The 19,651-nt window shown below is 39.1% G+C and overlaps 1 protein-coding gene across 2 annotated transcripts in view; it reads right to left on the bottom strand.

The window, feature by feature from the left end:
* LOC149318655 (adhesion G protein-coupled receptor A3-like) overlaps window positions 1-19,651 on the bottom strand; it is a 480,532-nt gene that overhangs the window by 321,201 nt on the left and 139,680 nt on the right. For both annotated transcript variants that reach the window (XM_089510223.1, XM_089510222.1), the window contains exons 3-4: window positions 10,501-10,572; window positions 6,455-6,526 (exon numbers count right to left, since the gene is read on the bottom strand). In XM_089510223.1, the coding sequence (XP_089366349.1) occupies window positions 6,455-6,526; window positions 10,501-10,572 (144 nt within the window). The remainder of the gene's footprint in view (window positions 1-6,454; window positions 6,527-10,500; window positions 10,573-19,651) is intronic.

Here is a 19,651-nt window from a genome sequence, read left to right as displayed (position 1 = left end):
AAACATGGAATCTGAAAAATATCAACTCCTATAAAAAATTCAGAGGCCCAGCATGGTGTCATGGTTTGAGTGCTGGAATAGGGAACTGGGAGACCAGGGTTCGAATTGCCATTTGGCCATAGAAACCTATTGGGTGACCTTGGGCAAGTCACATTCTCTCAGCCTCAGAAGAAGGCAAGGGCAAACCCTCTCTGAACAAGTTCTGACCCTAGTTTACTTTAGGGCTGCCGTAAGACAGAAATGACTTGAAGGCACACAACAACAAATAAAGATTTCACAGGGTGAAATCAAAAGGAAAACGATACCTGAAGGGGGAAATGGGGCAGTACGATTTGCCCATCCATGGGTTTGTGTGGCTACCTACTCACAACATATATATATTAGAATATATAGATTTCTAACCACGTAACCTTCTTTGACTCTTGGTGTTTGGTTATCAGAGGTCAGGGTGAATCAGTCTGACTCTTAAAAGCAAGACTCAATGTGGCCTCACTAACCCTTTCCATAAATGGGAGACTCCTTCTCATAAAATCCTAAGGATTCCATTACTATCTATATTCTATTGATATGGTCAGCTGATTAATCAATAAAGTTGTTGTTGTTCACTATCTATATGGCAATTAAATACCTCTCTACCCTGGACAGCTCCCATGCACGGGTACCTCTCCATCTGACACTCTGATTGGCTCAGAGATGGCTTCTAAAAGAAACTAAATTATTTCCCAACAACTAACAGCTTATTTTCCAAGTCACCTTCACTTTCAGAAATCCCCACCCTTTCCATCACTTCCCATCTCATCTGCAAACCCACCTTCACTTTAGAGCCTAAGGCAAAAGGAACCATTACTATCCCTACACCCCTCCCTCTCTAGTGTCCTAGACCAAGCTCAAAGGACACACAGTTGTCCTTACTGCCATTGCCATTCAAAGACTGTATCCTTCATGGTCCACAACATCTTTCTCCCTAGTGGGGCTTTCTACTTTGAGAAAATGATGCAAAGAGAGTCACTTTCTCACCAGGGCCCTTGGAGTGGTAACTCCAGCCTCATTCTCAGGAGGAAACCATTTTGTTGGAAAATTTATGTTTGCATTCTCCTGTCCCTCCTTAGTTAAATAAGGATGCCCCTCTCTCTCATTCTAACTATCATGTGATGACTTTGGTCACTGAATTTTGAAGGCAGTTTAACAGCTCTCTCTGAAGTTTCTAGACTGCTTCAAGCCGTCACTTGTTATGTTTTTTCCTACTATCTTAAAGATGTTGAGATTTATTTCTTTTTGCCTAAGCCACCACCAGTTAGATTAGGTTTTAATTATTTTATGTATTAGTTTATTAAAGTCATTATTGTTTTTAAACTACACGAGTAAGTCTTTATTCTTTAAGAAGGCAGATTTAAAATAATAGTCTGACCCAACTTTCATTGTTCTGCTGATGAAAGTTGAATTCTAAAAAGTTTAACTTTCATACTTCCCTATTTTAGTTTCCCTTGAAAAGGGAAAACACCCTGGGAAACTAAAATTGCACCCCACACATTTCCACTGGGATTCCAGGAGTACCAGAAACACCCCTTTCCCTTTCCTCTACTATTATGCGTACTCTTTTCTCTCTCTTTGTCTGTACATGTGTAAATGCCTTCCAACTTAGAATAACAGCCCATGCATTTGATGAAGGTGAATTCTATTTCACAGAAGTTTATGATGTAATAAATTTGCTAGCTTTTACTGTACAACCAATGTCTTTGAAGTTTTTGTACCAGCAGACTAATCTGCTACCCTTCTGGAATATTTTCATTGGACCCAGTTTCAAAAACAAGATCGTGGCTTTTGCTACCAAAAGCAGGTGCCAGCGAGAGCACCTTTATGCCCAATGCTCATGCAAATTTTATTACAAATCATTGTCGCATTCTCTTCCACACATCTGCAACAGTAACAGCTTGATTTAATTGCACCTTAAAGGATACCTTAACATTTAGTTAAAGGGCTTGCTGCATCATACTTTGCTAAACTAGGAGAAACAAAACTAAAGAAATATAGTATGGACACTGCATCTCTGAAAGCAAACAGCTAATCAATGTAAATGAGTGCTAAAGAATTCATTGATTACTTCATTAAACTTTATCAGCTTGAATAGATACTCCTAAAAGCCAAACAGCAAAAATATTATTAGGTTTTGAACCATCTAATTTGCCTTAAAATTATTCATTAATAGGTCAAGTCAATAAGGCCCAGTACATACCTGCGGGAAGCAGTGTGCCAGTGCTGATTCTAGAGTTCTGGAGCATGCAGCAACTGCACGCTCTGGAACCTTAGTCTGTACAGATGCTGCAATCATTACAGTCTCCCATCCACACGGGCCCGCCATGATGGCGCAAGCGCAATGCAACATCCGCACATCGTGGCACCGCACTTGCATCATAGATGTGCCACAAGATGCTAATGGCGCCTTGGTGGCATCACCGGAAGGAGCTCCATATTGGAGCTCCTCTTTGGGGTGGATCACTGACACGGCTGTGTGGCTGCCCCTTTCTTCTAATCTGTACTGGCCCTAATTCTGCCACCAATCTAAACCTTTCACATGCTTATTAGAACAATTAAGGTTAGAAAATTATGGTATATAATGTCGGAATATGAATATAAACCAGGATGTATTTACATTTATGGGATGGTTCCAAGTATATGGAATACATACTCCAGACAATAGATAAATAGGTAGAACAGAAGTAAAATAAATTCCACTGAAGATACATGAAAAATCCTGCAACATTTTTGAACATTTTGCTTCATGATGTTTTGATGGGATAACCAACTGGAGAGTTAGACATAAAGTATAACTATTAAACATGCAGCACTGTGGATTTGATGACTAATATCTCATACTAAGATGGAAGATGACATTCCTGACAAGTACTAGACTTAAAATAAAATCACTACTGCTATCCAGTTGACTATACATTCTTTATTTTTTCCTAAATTGGCAAGCCATATGGAGGTGCACAGTGGTAGCAACATAGCTCCAGGCTTCTTTGGATGAGACAGTTTACCTGGATCCATTCCAGTTCAGATTCAACCTGGTTATAGAACAAAAACAACCTTGGCCACCTAGGTCAATAACTTATGGTCTGAATCAGACAGGACAATGTATTCCTTTTAGTTCTGCTGGATGTTGCATTTGTTACCATTGATCATGACATCATTTGGGGCAGTTTGACTGATACAGGAATGCTTTCAGTTGAATGTTTTCCAGAAGGTGGAGTTGTTGGGACTGTTGTTGAGCCTCTTAGTCTGTGGAGTTCCACAGGGCTCAGTACTGTCTCCTATACTTTGTAACATCTACCTCAAGCTCCTGGGGAAGGTTATCCAGAGTTCTGTGGTCAGGTATCATTAATGTTATTGTTTGGAGGGAGGGATAATGTTTTTTAGTTTGTATTACTGTATTGTATTGTGTTGTAAGCCACTTCAATCCTGTGGGAGAGGTGGAATAATAATAATAATAATAATAATAATAATAATAATAGAATATTGATGATTCCCAGTCCTATCTCTTTTTTACACCTGATATCAATATGGAGAATATGGAAGTCTTAAATCTGAATCCTGTGAAGGATTGGAAGTGTGTGAATAAACTGAGATTCAGTCCAGAAAACATGGAATTGCTGTTGAGCAGTTGGAAAATTAACCTGGACTGGAATCACAGTCAGTTTTGAATTGGAACACACTCCCTCTGAAAAATCAGGTTTGTATCTCAGGTGTGTTCTTGGAAACTGTTCCCGGGAGACCAGGAGGCTACTGTGGCACTAAGAGTGCATTTGCCCTGTTTCAGTTGGTGCACCAGCTATGCTTCTTTCTAGGGAGGGCAGATTTTGCCACTGTTGTCCATGCTTTAGCCACCTCTTGATTGGACTACTGTAACACATTCTTTGTGGAGCTGCCCTAGAAAACTGATTAGAAGATACAGTAGTGAAAAATGGATAGTATTTAGCATTTGGGGGAACACATAACACTAGTCTTCCAAGAACTGCTCTGGATTTTAGTTTGCTTTTGAATCCAATGCAAGTTGGCCTTGACCTATAAAAGTAAAGCTCTATGCAGCTTGGGGAGCAAAATAACTGAAAGAATGCCTATTCCCACATAAGCCTTCCCAAACACTAAAAACATCAATGGGGGGCTTATTATATATCTCACCATCCCATGACACTGAGCTGGTAAGTACACATGACAGAATTTTCTTTGTAGCAGCACCTTGTCTTGTGGACCTTCCTCCTAAGAGAGTTTCCACAGCCAGGGAAGACTCTGCTGTTTTGTATGGCCTCTGGTTCTTAAAATTAGGGGTATCTGTTCTGGCTATTTTTTAAACTGTTTGTTTAATACGAAGTCGAAAGCTTTCATGACCAGCATCCATGTTTTTTGTGGGTTTTTCGGGCTATGAGGGCATGTTCTAGAAGATTTTCTTCCTGATGTTTCGCCAGCGTCTGTGGCCGACATGCTTGCCTGGAAAAATTGGGTGTATATATACTGTGTGAGCCTGGTAATGCAGGAGTGATTTGCATGTTTATTGTTCAGTGCTGATGGCAGTCCTCAGGACAGGAGGCTAATGCAAAAGAGGATTAATGTCTGCTAATTGGTAATCATTATCTGCTGGGAAAGCCCCTGATTCTTTTTGGATGCAGCGTGCAAACAAGAATCAAGGAACACGAGAGACACTGCAGACTGGGCCATCCAGAAAAATCAGCAGTAGCAGAACATGTCACAAACCATCCTGGGCATAAAATACTGTTTGAAAACACTGAAATTCTGGACCATGCCAATCACTACCATGTCAGGATGCACACACAAGGAAGCCACTGAAATCCACAAACACCTGGACAATTTCAACCGGAAAGAAGAACCCCTTAAAGTGAACAAAATTTGGCTAGTAGTCCTGAGGAATAGCAAAATAAGGCCTCAGCAAATGCAAATGGGAAACCACTCAGAGTCAGGGGCTTTCCCAGCAGATAATGATTACCAATTAGCAGACATTAATCCTCTTTTGCATTAGCCTCCCAGCCTGAAGCCTACCATCAGCACAGAACAATACACATGCAAATCACTCCTGCATTCCCAGGCTCACATGGATACCCAGTTTTTTCCAGGCAAGCATTCTCTGAAGATGCCAGCCACAGATGCTGGCGAAACATCAGGAAGAAAATCTTTTAGAACATCACCACATAGCCCGAAAAACCCACAAAAAACGTTGTTTGTTTAATTTTAGAACTATTTTTAAAGAGGTGTTTGGGCTTTTTCAATTGGTTTTTAGACATTTATTTAATTGCTTAAGCTTTAAAACATTTTATCAATTGTGTATTGCCTGGTGGGCAATGAATAAATAAATATATCCAAAGGCAAGATCCAGTAAGGTAATTCCGCTGAGACAACTTGTTCCATCAAACTCACTGGGGGGACAATCCCTCTTTATCCCTGTAGCCCTCTGTGCACCTCGAAAACCTGTTCTAGAGAGGTAGTAAACTGATTGGAGAGGATTTTTTGTGAGGCAAAAAGGGAGAAATAATGGTGGTTGGGTCAACCAGTTTTAGGACAGAGTTCCATTTATTTTTCAAAATATATACAAAAGGCAATATTCCATTTACTGTACATTTTATATACAGTAGTTAGAGGACATCATGCACACCAAAGGACAATGTTTTCAACATCTAGTCAAAATACGTTAATTGCACACCACTAAAAGCATTCAAACTCATAGTTTCTGCTCAGCTCTCATTTTGATTAGCTTTACAACAGATTTTTTTTTGTTGCGTTTAGTAATTTGAACAAAACATGGCTTTCCTCTTCCTGGAAGGGGTCACAGAACAGGTTCAGTGGCAGCAGAAGCATCCACAAATGGAAGATGAAGGATGTAATTTTTCTCTGTTTGCTCATCCCTGAGGCACAGGAGTAGGCAATCTGTAGTCCTTTACCGTATTTGAAAAGCCCTCTGGAAGCAATCAGGTTATGCTTCCAAAGAGAGAAAGAGGAAGGAATTTCAAAAAGAGACAAAGGGTGGGGAAAAGCTTGGCGGAGAGAGACTGAGAGATTGAGAGAATGAAAAAGGCCACTTTAGATTTTGCCCTCTAGCAACAAGCAACATACTATCCCCAAAAGAAAGCATCCAATTGCACTATCAACATCTCCCCACACCTTGAAAGAGTGTTCCAAAAAAGATGCAAGATCTTATGCTCCAAAGATATGTGGTGGTGAGAAAGGGAGGCTGATGGGAAGAAAGAAAATGAGACCCAAGAACACCCCATTCTAGGAGCGGAAATACATCTATCAGACTCTAATTTCATCCCACTTAACTGCACAGATTTGTCTCATTTTATATTGTCTTCCTATTACTATTACTTCCATAAATGAGAATGATCTGTTTATCCTAGTCGTGATAGATTATCTGTTTTATTAATAGCTTTAAAGGTGACATACTTACAATTTATGAAGGTTTTTAAGGCCTACAAATATTTCAGGTGTTAAACATCCAATTCTATTATTGGAAAGATCCCTTAAATGAAAGGAAAAAAAAAAGAACAGCATAAATTACAAAGGAAGCTAAAATCATAGATATGCATATTAGAATTTTACTCTTACACCTTTTTCACTTCTAGAAGGTAACAAAGTAAGCAATAACAATAAAATGATGAAGAAAATTATGTGTAACCATTCTATATATAAAGGAATGATCAAGAAACTATTTTTCTGGACAAATATTTCAATAATGTATTTCATTGGTTTAAACAGTCCATTTTCATAAACTAGCCATATGCACACAGATCTCAAAAACAAGTGAAAAGCAAAAAAAACCCAAAAACAAAATTCTCTCCCCTGAAATATGGTTTAATATTATGAAAAAGATCATGAACTATAATAATTAACAAATTATGGGACCCCAGCAGAGGATATGGCAGGGACGGAGCTAGGATTTTAGGAAGGGGGGGTCCAGACTAAGTGCCACCATTATAATGGGGCTTGGGTGTGGCGGCACAGCAGCACACACCATTCATTTTTCTAATGGAAGGGGGGGGGGTCCAGACCCCAAGAACCCCCCCCCCCCCTTGGCTACGTCCCTGGATATGGCCCAATGGTTCTAAGGAAAGTAAAGGGAGGTGCTGAACCAGACTAACCAATACCCAGGATCCATTATTTTCTTCTCCAGTTCCAGCATTCTGGGCCTAAATCTATTCGCAAATGCTAACTATTTGTCAATCTATTTCTAAGCCAGCCAGGAGAATGGTGGTGTATAAATCCAATAAATAAATAAAATAAATAAATTAGGGTATCACTGACTCAATCGGGCTCACATATATATTGCCTTACAAAATGCACGTTGATTCAATGTTTCTATTCTTGTTGGAATTAACTACTAGATATAGATCCCAACCCTAGGAGGGCCTCACATCCTTAGGGAAAGATAGTAAAAAATTTAAAAATCAACAGTGTTTTAGGTTTTGTGACTAAGATTTTATGTTCAGCTTTTGTTTAGTCCTAATTTTTAGTCAACATATCCATGACACTAATAGGGGAGCTATATAATATGTACAGTGACTTGAGGATAGAGAATTGCAGCTTGGATGTGATGTGTAAGGCAAGAATGTTAGTACAGGAAAACAGAAGAAGTCTGGTGCAGAAGTTCTTTAGCAGCAGCAGCAATATGCAGTAAATGACTTGCATGCAGAAAATCAACTACGGCCTGGGACAGATGGGCCCTTTGTGGCGTGGCAGTGGCACAACTAGGGTTAGTGACCGCATGGCAACCGCACGGTCCCTAACCCTAGCACGTACTGGCAGCGCTACAATGGCGGCACCCCGTGTAGACAGGCACCACCATTATGATGTAACGGACGCATAGCGTCCGCACATCGCACCGTGCCAGCTACGTCATGAGTGCACCATTGGCACACTTGCGACGTAACTATGGTGGCGGAGAAAGAACCGGGTTTTTCCAGGTTCCTTTTCGTCTGGAGTGAAGCCACACGGCTTGGTGGCTGCGGCTTCCCTCTAGAGGAAATAAGGCCACTGCCAGCCCGGACTTACCAAGAGGTATGTACCGGGCCTATGTTACTGAGATCTTTGTGATGGGCTAGAAAGGGATTTCTTACTGTGCAGCTTTTCTCAGACAGATGTCAGCACGACAGGACAGTTAGTGTAGCACCTGGGAGAGTGCCAAGTAAGCACTGTACTCCAACAAGATCTAGATCCCAAATGAAGCCTGATGTTGGCCAAGACCACTTCTCCTAGGCTGTATATCTTCCTAGAAAGTGGGAAGCCTTAAAGTTCTCCCTACCAGAGAACTTAGAGGAATACATCTTACTGATACACACACAGTTGGAAATTCATATTTTATCCCCAGATGCCATTTAGGGGATTCAAGGCTATCTTTGTTGTTGGGGGCCCCAGAAAAATCCTTTTATAAAAACAGAAAGTGACACAAAGGTAAATTTCCAGGTCACTTTCTGTTAGAACAAAGGCCTCTCATGGGACTTCTTAGGGGGCTCAAGTACATGGCAACATTGTCCCTATACTCCCTTGAATTTATGCCAGTCCATTGCAATCATTTTACCAAATGGACACCATAACCTTTCTAATAAATTCATGTTTCCTCACTCAATATGTTGTGATAAACAGTGTTCCTAATGAGACATTAGCAAAAAAGAAGCAACAGTTTGTACCAGCTTGCTTTTATATGCCTCTCAACTGTTCCTTATTATTTCAAACCAAATCTACCTCATGTCGCACAAATCTGGTGTTCATTTTTCCCCCCTGTAAATATTTATACCAGAAATGTTGACTCATGAAATTGATCTTGTAAAACAGCCAGACACGTGGCATGTATTCTGGTTTACTTTTCCTTGTAGACATCATTTTGTTTTAATCCATGAAATCTCTTGACTTTGCCATTGCAGATCCTAAATTACTGCAGTACAGTCAGTAAGCAGTAAGGGTTCCAGATGAAATTGTTAATTTTATGTAGATTTGGCAGCCTGTGGTTTTTCCTGAGTCATGAAGCCTCATGTCACTTGCAGACGTCTGTATTACATTATGTTCAGCTGCTTACTATATCCACTATGTGAAAGATATGAAAGAATAGGAAACATACTAAGCAGGCTTCAAGCCCCAACTGCAACTTATTTTTAGAGGAAAGATATTCACTGGTCTTGTAATGTAATCATCTATTTCCTAATCATATTATGTCAATGGATGGAATTAATCTTTTCAGGGAAAACGTGATGATGCAGAAATAAATTTAGGATGCTCTTATAATAAACCTATTCACTATTCCACAGACTATTACTGAAGATAATTAATGGGTCTGAAGTTAGCAAGGAACTAGAAACAGATCTTCGGGAAACACAATATAGAGAGTTGTTTTGAACATAAATCTGTGTCTAGAGCGCCTACTGCTGCATCTTTTCGCCATTCCTTTTCAGACCCATTGTGACCTTCTTTTCCCATTCTTAGGCTTGTAACTGATGTTGCATCACTGCTTTTACAGCTTCCTCATTCTCCCCACAAGAGGTCAGGGTTGTGTTATTTGAATTTGTCATCTCCACAGCAGTAACACACAGTTGTCATCATAGCACTTTCATGTTTTCACACATTTTGTTTCTATTGATTCAAAATGCATTCAGATTCATTGTAATTGGATGAACCATTGAGAAATGTGCATATTCCTTACTAATATCATGCTGCCAATCTAGATTTTCACAAGGCAGATCTGTTTGAGAATACATGCCATTCTTACTAATATCCTCTTGTCCATTCTTTCACTGCACATATTTTATGGAGTAAAATTTGTGCAATTTTTTTTGTTGTACTAGTGACACTCTGACAGGGCAAAGCACATAATGATTTATATCCTAATGAAAAAGCAATGCTATGTTAAATGAAGGACAGGCATGCAGAATACCAAAAAATTCTTATAGATTTATGATCTGTATCAAGTTAAATGAAATGCATGGACATCATCTTAAAAATGTGTTGCTAAATGAATTTATTAAACAAACCTATTTAAATTCTATTTCAAACCCTATTTTGTTTCCTTAAGAGTTAATAAAGAAGGTACATTAGACTTTTATTAAAGATTTTACTTATTCATATATAGAAATGGGAGATCCTGTGATTTTTAGCAAAACTCTAACATTTTCTTTCAATTTTAGCATAAAGGCTACACATCTATTCTCAGCTATCGTCATATTTCTGCCAATACTGAAGTGAAGTTTCCTTGGAGCATAAAAGCTAATTTTAAATGCTCATAAATCTAAGGATAAGAAGAACAAGGATAACCTCATACTTATTCATATAAATAAATCATAAATGATGCATATTGTTAAAGAAATCTGAAAAAGGACTAAACTGTGGTATGTAATTCATATGCCCTATATGTTATAATTGCTTGGTGACATATTCCAAATTCCCCAAGGACAGAAATGTCAATATGAGTACAATTTCTAAGGTAATTCAGATGGAATTAATACTTACAGACGCTTCAGTTCTGAAAGTCCAAAGAAGGCCCCAGGCTCAATAGTACTAATCAAGTTATTCTTCAGATCTCTGGAGATACACAATAGCAAGAGCAATTAATTATCAGTTCACATACAGCTTTAGATTCATAGACATGTAGAAAAAGATGAGCAAAGATTTCAAGATTCCTTACATTTACTGTAGCTAAATATTAAGCTTTACATGTTTAGCTTTACTTTTTTTTTCTCTATCGCCAATAGAAAATGTGAACAAATATTGAGGGGAAGAGGAGATAAAATACATAGCAAGTTCGATGAATGTTTGGGTTATTTGTTTATTTCATTGGTTCATTTGACATTTTTAAAAATTATGATGGCATTATTGGTCACTTTTCAATAGTCTACTGCAGGAAAATGGGGTCCTTGGGCAGTTGCCCCCTAAAATGCATGAATAAGTGTTAATTTCATGGCTAAATTAGATATGAGCACAGATTTTCCATACCCAAAGCAAGCACATGTTCAGCCTACAGATTACATGGAATATAATCTTACTGTAGTATAAAGTAGCAAAGTTCTTACTATAGTATACTATAAAGTAAACAAATATTTTGAGTCCCTGTGATTTATTGAGAAGAAAGGATAGTCCTCTGGACTAATTTCAGTGCTCCTGTTTCAATTATGTTCTCCTCACTGGCAGATTACAGGTGTGAAAAGTGCAGATGTATCCCACTGAGATCTGGAAGGGAACAAAAATAGTCCCTGGAAGTTTCCCAGCCCTGTTTTAAATGGAAGTTCGTAAGTCACATTTACCAAAATTTGCTGAGTACTTTGAGGGACATGATGCTTGCATTTGCTCAGAACGTGTCATCACAATTGTTATAGAGCTTAGGGAGGTGTCCAGTCCACCGTCCGGTCAGTGTTCATGGGATCAGTTTAAATTACTTAGGACTGATGATGTGGATGAGATGCTTGAAGCAGTTCAGGCCACAACATGTAACTTAACTATATTTTATGTGATTTTATATTTTATTGTATATATTTAATGTGATTTATATAGAGATGTTTTAATTGTTTGAATTTTATAATAATTTTAAAGGTTTTATCCGTGAGCCGCCTTGGGTCCTTCCAGGGAGAAAGCTGGGATATAAATATTTTTTATATATATATATAAAATATTTATATATATATATGAGAGACCCTTGACTATCTTGGCTGATAAAATTTAGTAGGGGAGGTCTGACTTTGTGGGTCCAGGGAGTAGTAAATGCTGTGTTATGTTAGGGATAGGTTCTTGATGCCTTGATGGAGGTGATGGTGCACTTTCTTCTGAAGAGGACTTCCTTGGACCCAGAAGTATATGAAAGCCCAGAGCAGACAGGCATGAAAGAGCGGTCTGAGTCAGCTCCAGCAAGAAACAGGTTGGAACCTTGCTGTCTGCATGGCACACTGCCAAGGCAGGCTGTGGATTCAGGGGCCAACCAGCACCGCCAGGAGTCAGATTATCCCAGATCCTTTTTGCTCCAGTCCTAAGGGTCAGAGCTTGCCTTCAGTGTGGCTTCTGCTGCTTTGGAGGCATGCTTCATTTAATCAGCACACTTCCAAAGCAGCCAGAAGCCACTTCATTTGGCCTGTCTGTTTTACCCCAAGAACATCCAACCGATTGTAATATGTCCTTTTGGGGCAAGGAGCTTGAGTGTGTGCTGGCTGGGCGATCTCAGGAATTATTGAAGGAAACAATTTATCTGGATGCATTTCAGTCTGGTTTTAGGCCAGAGTACAGTACTGAAATGGCCTTAGTTGCTCTAATGGGCAACATTCTCGGGGGGAAAAGACATGGGAGTGCTACCCTGCTGATCTTTCTGGCTTGGTTTTTGATACAAGTGATCTGTGGTTTGGGAATGAGAGGCACTGTTCTTCAGTGGTGCTATTTCTATATTGAGGGCCAGTTCGAGAAAGCAGCATTGGGGAATTCCTGTTCAGCAACATAGCTATTAAGCTTTGGGGCCATATCTTATCCCCCATGTTGTTCAATAGCTACATGAAGCTGCTGGAGGAGATCATAAGGGGGTTTGAAGTGGACTGTCATTGGATTCAGCTGGAGCTGTTCAGGTGCTAGCTCAGTGGCTAAATGCTAAAATGGGCTGAATGAGGACCAATAAATCGAAATTGAATCCCAATAAGATAGTGGCTCTGTAGATTGGTGGTTCTCTGGTCTGATAATTAGGTACACAGTAAGTCCTGGACAGTGTTGCACTCCCCTTGAAAAAGTAGGCACACATCTTGGAAGTGCTCCTAGATCTATCCTTGTCAATGGAGACCCATGTGGACTCTGTGACATGGAGTGCTTGGCACTAGCTTTGACTGGTGCACCAGCTACAGCCTTTCCTGGGCAGAGATAAAATATCCCCATTGCCCATGCACTGTTAAATCCTGGTTAGACTACTGTAATGCATTCTATGTGGGACTGCCCTTGAAGAAGAACTGGAAGCTGCAGCTAGTGCAAAATGCAGCAGTTGTAAATGGCTTGGAACCTCAGTACTTGAAGAGACATCTCTCCCCATTTATGCCTGCCCAAGGATTAAGATCTGCTCAGGGGTCTTTCTGTGTGTCCCACAAGTGAGATTAAAACACTGTGTTGCGACCTGGCCTTCTCAGCCATGGCAGCCCAGTTTTGGAATGCCCTCCCCTTGCAAGCCCGACTGATGCCCACACTCATGTCATTTAGGCCCCAAGTTAAAATTTGGCTGTTTATCAAAGCCTTTGGGTCTCAATAACTCATTCCGAATATGGTGCATATGGTTCTTAAACATGTTTTTATTACATAAAACATAATAAGGTTTTAGTTTATTTAATTTTTTAGTGTTTTACATTGTTCTAGCTGTTTTAATGCTTTTCATAAACCACCCTAACCATCTTTGATATAGGGTGGGGTACAAATATTTAAATAAATAAATAAATGTTTTACAAAATTTACAAAAGTGAAGTGGCAAGCTGGCCTTCGCACAATGATCTCAGATTATGAGAGACAATACCTTTCTTGCCCAGCTCTTATGTCTTGTGCAGCATCAGTCAGACTCATGTGATGTATGTTTAAGAACTGATTTTCTTATTTTGAATGGTGGAAATGGGAGGTAGGGGAGAGGAAAATCCTTCATTATCACCACTAAGGCAATTCTTTTGCTATGATGAGCCAAAATGGAAGAGAGCATGGGATGTCTGGGTCGGCAACATATTGCTTTTTTCTTTCTTCCATTTGAGCAACAGCATGAAAACACACGTCCACAAAACAATGTCAAGATTATAATCTTTTTAGCGGCTGCAAGTTTGACTTTCCAATTTGCAATCTAATTATGTGTCAATATTTATCAGAAAATAAAGGATATGTTTATTCTTTCAATAAAATAACATTTTGCTCAAAATGCACTATTATGCCTCTAAAGCATGAATACAGAATATGTTTTAAAAGAGCTTTTAGAAATGATAGCACTGCTAAGAAACCATGACTATGTCACTTAGCATAAATTTGAAAGATCTACTGGCAAAACATCTCTTTTCCATTATGTTCATTTGCAGTTTGGACTGTCTTCACTTTCCCCCCAGGTTTACCTCATGTAACCTTCCACAATGAAAGAGGAAAGAACTTAGGGCACATTATATATGCAACATTTCAGAAACTTTTACATCTGAAACAGTTTCCTTTCTTTTCCGTCTAGTCTGAAGAAAAATAGAAATACTATACTTGATGCATAATATGGAGCTTTTGGGGCATAATATGGAACGTTCGGAACATTGATGGCTTGTTTACACATGGCACTACAGAGGCAATAAATGAGGATCTTTATAAATTCAGAGCTTGGAAAAGTTATTTTTTGGACTATAAATCCTATAATTCCAGGGCACTCTGGGAGCTGTAGTTCAAAACAGTAATTTTTCCAAGGTCTTATTACACATACCAGATATCTCACCTAGCTGCCTACACACCAATGCAGGAGTGGATACTTTGCAATGCAGAGGTGGATACTTTGCATATAAGTATAAGTAAGGGTAAGGCAATCTCATTTAATGACTCTAATAAATATATCTATTAAACACCTAATATGTGCAAAGCAGCATAATCCGATCTGTTCATTTTTCTTTCTTGTCAGGCAGGGATGGAGAAAACACAGCAAAATTGCTTATGCTTCTTGGAGGATGCGAGAAGTATTTTTAAAACAACAACAACAACAAACAAACAAGAGAGGTGGGATATGAAAACACATGTGGTGGTGAGATACACTAAGGCCTCTGAGGATGCCACATAGTTTATAAAACAATTCTAGCACAACTCCTATGATATTGTGGTGCATATTGCAGTTTTCATCAAAGTTGAAAATGAGCGCTGCCTCTTTCTTTTTTACCAATGAGAAGGACTAGAATCATTTAATAACCTCTTTAAAATGGAAGGCAGGTGGCAGGAGGCATAACTGGTGCTTACATAGCAGTAACGCATCTAATGAAAATACTTATTGTATATACTCATGTATAAGCCTAGAAATTTAAGTCAAAATTCGACCCCAAAAACCTAAGTCGACTTATCCACTGGTCAATATAAGTATTGTACTTGTACTCTTATTAAAAAACAGGAACTATCTCCTGGTGAAAAGCAATAGTGTTATCTGTCCTGGAAGCACTGACCTCCCTCTGTTCTCTTATCCATCCAGCCTTTAGTGTGAGCACAAACAGTTATGCCTGCTGGAATTTTGTAAGTTCTTTGGCATTATTTCCCTTTGCTTCATCCTTTTAGATCCTTTGTTACATTCCCCTAAATTTTACCCTCGACTTTTGTCCCAAAACTTGCCCTCAATATATACACGAGGTCAACTTATAATCGAGTGTATACAGTATGTAAAAAAGCAGAGATTTAAAGCCAAGGAGGAAAATCTTAAATATGGGTTTAGCTTGGCCAACATGACTCCACTCATTATTAACCATCTTTTTTAGTACAGTAAGTTGCAACAAGCTATAAAGGACACAATAAATTCATTTAAAAATTATTTATGGTACATGAAAATATATGCTTCATTGTTTCTTAAGAATGTTATGTGTTCCTTACTCCTCTGAGCAGTGAAAAATTTCAGGAGGACAGCAATTTCCTGGAACTGATTTCCTTTGGAAGAAGGTCACTGAAGGCTTACTGAAGTTTTGCAATACAGCGGACCCCCCACATTCATTGGGTTTAGGGGCACAGGGCAACCATGAAAGTGGGGGAAAACACAAATAAAAAGCCATTTTTTTTATCTGAGAGAACACCTATCTAGAAATCTCTAGGTTCTCCAGTGCAACTTTATGGTAAACGTCCAGCAGAAGTTGACCACAGAATAATGTTGGAGGACAAATGCTTAGAGAATTGTTTTCTCTAGAAATCTCTAGGTCCTCCCTCCTTTACAACTGTATGTTCCACTACCGTCAAAGTTGCACAGCAGTACTTAGATATTCCTTGAGAGAACATATTGCTCAAATCCATGAACAATCACAGTTGCAAATGTGGAGGCCTGACTGTATGTGACTTATTTACAAACATATGTTGAAGCACAAGTTAGATACTTCAACAAGAAACCAAAATCCATTGCTTCCACATCTGAATTCCAGAAAGACAACCAGCCATGGAAGAAATGGTTCAGAAACAGATCTCTTGATTTACTCCTTTCTCTCGGAAAAACTGCAGTCTGTCCTTCCACACTCTCGTGTACCTTGTCCTTTCCTAAAGGGAGAGAGAATCCAGATGTGTCACCTGCTTGGCCATCACCTAGACTTGTAGGGCCTTCTTACTCCATAAGAACAAGCCCTTTTGCCCAACAAAGGAATGTTCTGAGTTATGTATTCTTTTGCCCAATGATACAGTCTTGCAATCATGTTAATAGCTCATTCTTCTAACATAATATTGCTTGCAATGGTTAATAATAAAAATTTGATCAAATCACAAATTAAAGCACAGAAAACACCAAAAATAAACAGCAGTTAAAGCAAAACCAGCTCCAATCACATCTCACAAGCAAGATAGGCCCTGTGCAGACCAGCCAGTAAGACTGGCCTGGGGGCAGAGTTGGGGTGTGGCATCCACATGACACATGCCCTGACTCCGCCCCAGGGTGGTGTGATGCCACGTGCCACTCCACATGGTGCACAGCATCAAGGCACTCCTCTGACATTGCGTCCACATGATGTAGCACCAAAGGAGTGCCTTAAAGCCACAGCATTGTGGCAATCGTGCCATGGAAAGGCCTTAATACTTAATAAGATCTTAATACTCAGCTAAGATTCATATTGTGGCATATAGTCTTTCTGATACTCTTCTTTGCTCATATTGTTTGAGTCAACATCAGAGTTTTGGGTCTGTAAGTGAGCTATAAGCCAATGCAATTATTTTAACACAGGAATCACATAATACCCACAATATATTCTCATCGGCACTCTGGTCACATTTTTCTTGATCAACTGCAGTCTGTAAACACTTTCCTAAATAACATGTTGCAGTTTCAGAACAGAATTCAGATGGCAATATGCAAACAGCTGTATGCATAAGGGACCTTGCAGCACCTTTGTAGAAGTTCATAGACTTGTTCTACTTCCTCAGATGCATCTGAGGAAGCAGATCTGGGCTGCATCTGCACAGCAGAAATAATCCAGGTTGACACCACTTTAACTGCCATGACTAAATACTATGGAGTACCTGGAACTGTAGTTTTGTAAGGCATTTAGCCTTCTCTGTCAGAGAGCTCTAGGGCAACAACAAACTACAAATCCCAGGAGTCCATAGCATTGAGCTTTGCAGTTGCAGTGCTAGTATATGAAAGCTTATACTGCAATGTCTTTTGCACAATTAGTCTCAGTGGTTCTACCAGATCCCTTTGTATACTCATATTCCAGACTAACATGCCTATGTATCTGAATTCTGTTCACAAATGGCAAGTTTTAATTTTCAAGGGCACTGATATCAAGAACACGCTGAACAACCATTCCCCAAATACAGTCTGACAGGCCATGATCACCAGCACTAGAATTGGCACCACATGGTGCCATAACTCATGGTGTCACCCCCCACACACACACACACACACACTGACCTCCTCCCATACCACAGCATGCAGAATCTTTAGTCATGTTTTTGTAATAATGATATCCATAAATTGTATTTTTTATATATCACTGAATGTAATGGCAATAGTTGGGACATAAAACAACTAAAAATATTAAAATTATATTTTTAAATTATAATATTATATGCACAACCTAAATATGTTTACATGTATATACTTTCATGTGGTTAAAGTAAACATTTGAGAAATGCTTTTAAAGAAAAATTTAAAGAATTTAAAATTTTAATTTAAAAATAATTTATTTATTGTTTAAATTAAACATTAATTTTACTTTAAAAAATACGGCTTCTCCTTTATCCTCCCACTGAGCCCCATCCCATTCACACCATCTCTTCAGTGTTTTAAAGGGACACAGGCAAACTCCATGGACCATTTATGTCAAAAGGCAGATATTTGGGGAGTAGGTGTCACTTTGTGTGGCCTGCCCCCCCTCATGATGCCCCTGATCACCAATTATAAATTTTTATTTATTTCTTCGCATTCAATCCATGATCAGGTCAGGACTTCAGGACTTCAACAGCTTCCTATAAATATAGTGGCAAATAAATAAACAAAGTTACCTTCAGTATTTTGATGGCACCACACTACAAATTCCCAGACCATTTCTTCCAGCAGTTTCATATAGATCAAATATTAAATAGCCCTACGGGTCACTGCAGGTCCATAGGTAAGCTGTCAAATACAGTCACCAGCTGGAACCAATCCTAAAGGGAGAATTTAAAACCCACACATCTTGCTATTCTTCTTAGACACCCAGAAGGATACTATGGGCCACTCTATCCAGTACTAAAAGAAGCTGTAAAGTACAGAAAACAATGATCGCTTTACTCTCATACAATCATAGAATCGTAGAGTTGGAGGCATTCACCCAGTCTAGTTTCTGCCACAGCAAAAAAAACAACAACAAACAAACAACAAAAAATCATAATCTTAGAACTAAAGCTTTCAAACTACTGAAAATTTATATCTGTAATCACAACTATGACTGCATAAAAATATTTTGTCCCCATGTTTATTTTCCAACAACTGTGGAATGTATGTCAGTCTATAATATAATTCTGCAGCTGTTAACATGTAACACCCAGCAGAGGGAAACATCCGTAATTATGGATGACAAAAGAGACCTTTGGTGGTTTACTCAGATGTAGGCCATGGAGAATTTAATTGGAAGTAAGATAGCAGACTCCATCCAAACTCCTGGTTCATTTTGTTCAGTGGTGACTCCCATGGCAGTAGCTCAATGAATCTGTTCCAGGTTTTATTCCAAACTTTAAAGGAGCTGTCCAAGGTATTGAACCTCAATCCTCACCCTCCCCCCCCGCCCCAAATTCCCTTTATGTTGGGACAAAAACCTGAATCAGATTCACTTCCCCACTGACATGGGAGTCGCCAGACATCATTGTATTGATGCTGCTCCACCTTGTCCTTTCTTCTCAGATAGGGTATACTGGGTGTAACAACCCCTTTTAGGGATGCAAAGCAGAAACAAATTAGCATATACATAATGCCCCTACTGCTTTCTAACAAGACAATCAGAGCAATTTTGGTGGAGTGTTCTGCAAGAGGAACAGTTTAAATACAAGAAATAGCTGAGCTTTGTACAGAGAGGTCCAAACACCATATTTAGCCTGCAAAAAACTTCTTTGTATAATACAAAATTATTCATGCTTGTGGAACTCCAGAGATGAATACTGTAGCTTTTTTTGTGGATACTGTGATCACTATCTTATCCTTTCAAAAATCTGTGCTTCAACCTTGACCAGCATGAGTTTATTTTCTTTTGGCAGTCTATGCTATTCATTCCATATAAACATCTACTCTAGCCAAATTGTTCAAACTTTTAAAAATGCTGAAACAGTATAACCTATTCTGGCTCTGTAAGTTGTAAGTGCAGAGCACGTTCCGCCAAATTTCATAAAAGATCTTCAGTCACATGTAGGAACAACTTTTGCTTTCTAGTCCCATTAATATTCCAAGGACTCATCTTAGAAGTCCATTCATGAAGAATAACAGTCTACCATGGAAAGTGAATCC

This window comes from Sceloporus occidentalis, unplaced genomic scaffold (genome assembly GCF_023333645.1).
Source record: "Sceloporus occidentalis isolate IW3139 unplaced genomic scaffold, rSceOcc1.0.p SCAF_2, whole genome shotgun sequence".
Classification (NCBI taxonomy): domain Eukaryota; kingdom Metazoa; phylum Chordata; class Lepidosauria; order Squamata; family Phrynosomatidae; genus Sceloporus; species Sceloporus occidentalis.
The sequence above is the reverse complement of the archived record's forward strand: the minus strand, read 5'-3'. Positions and strand labels throughout refer to the sequence as shown.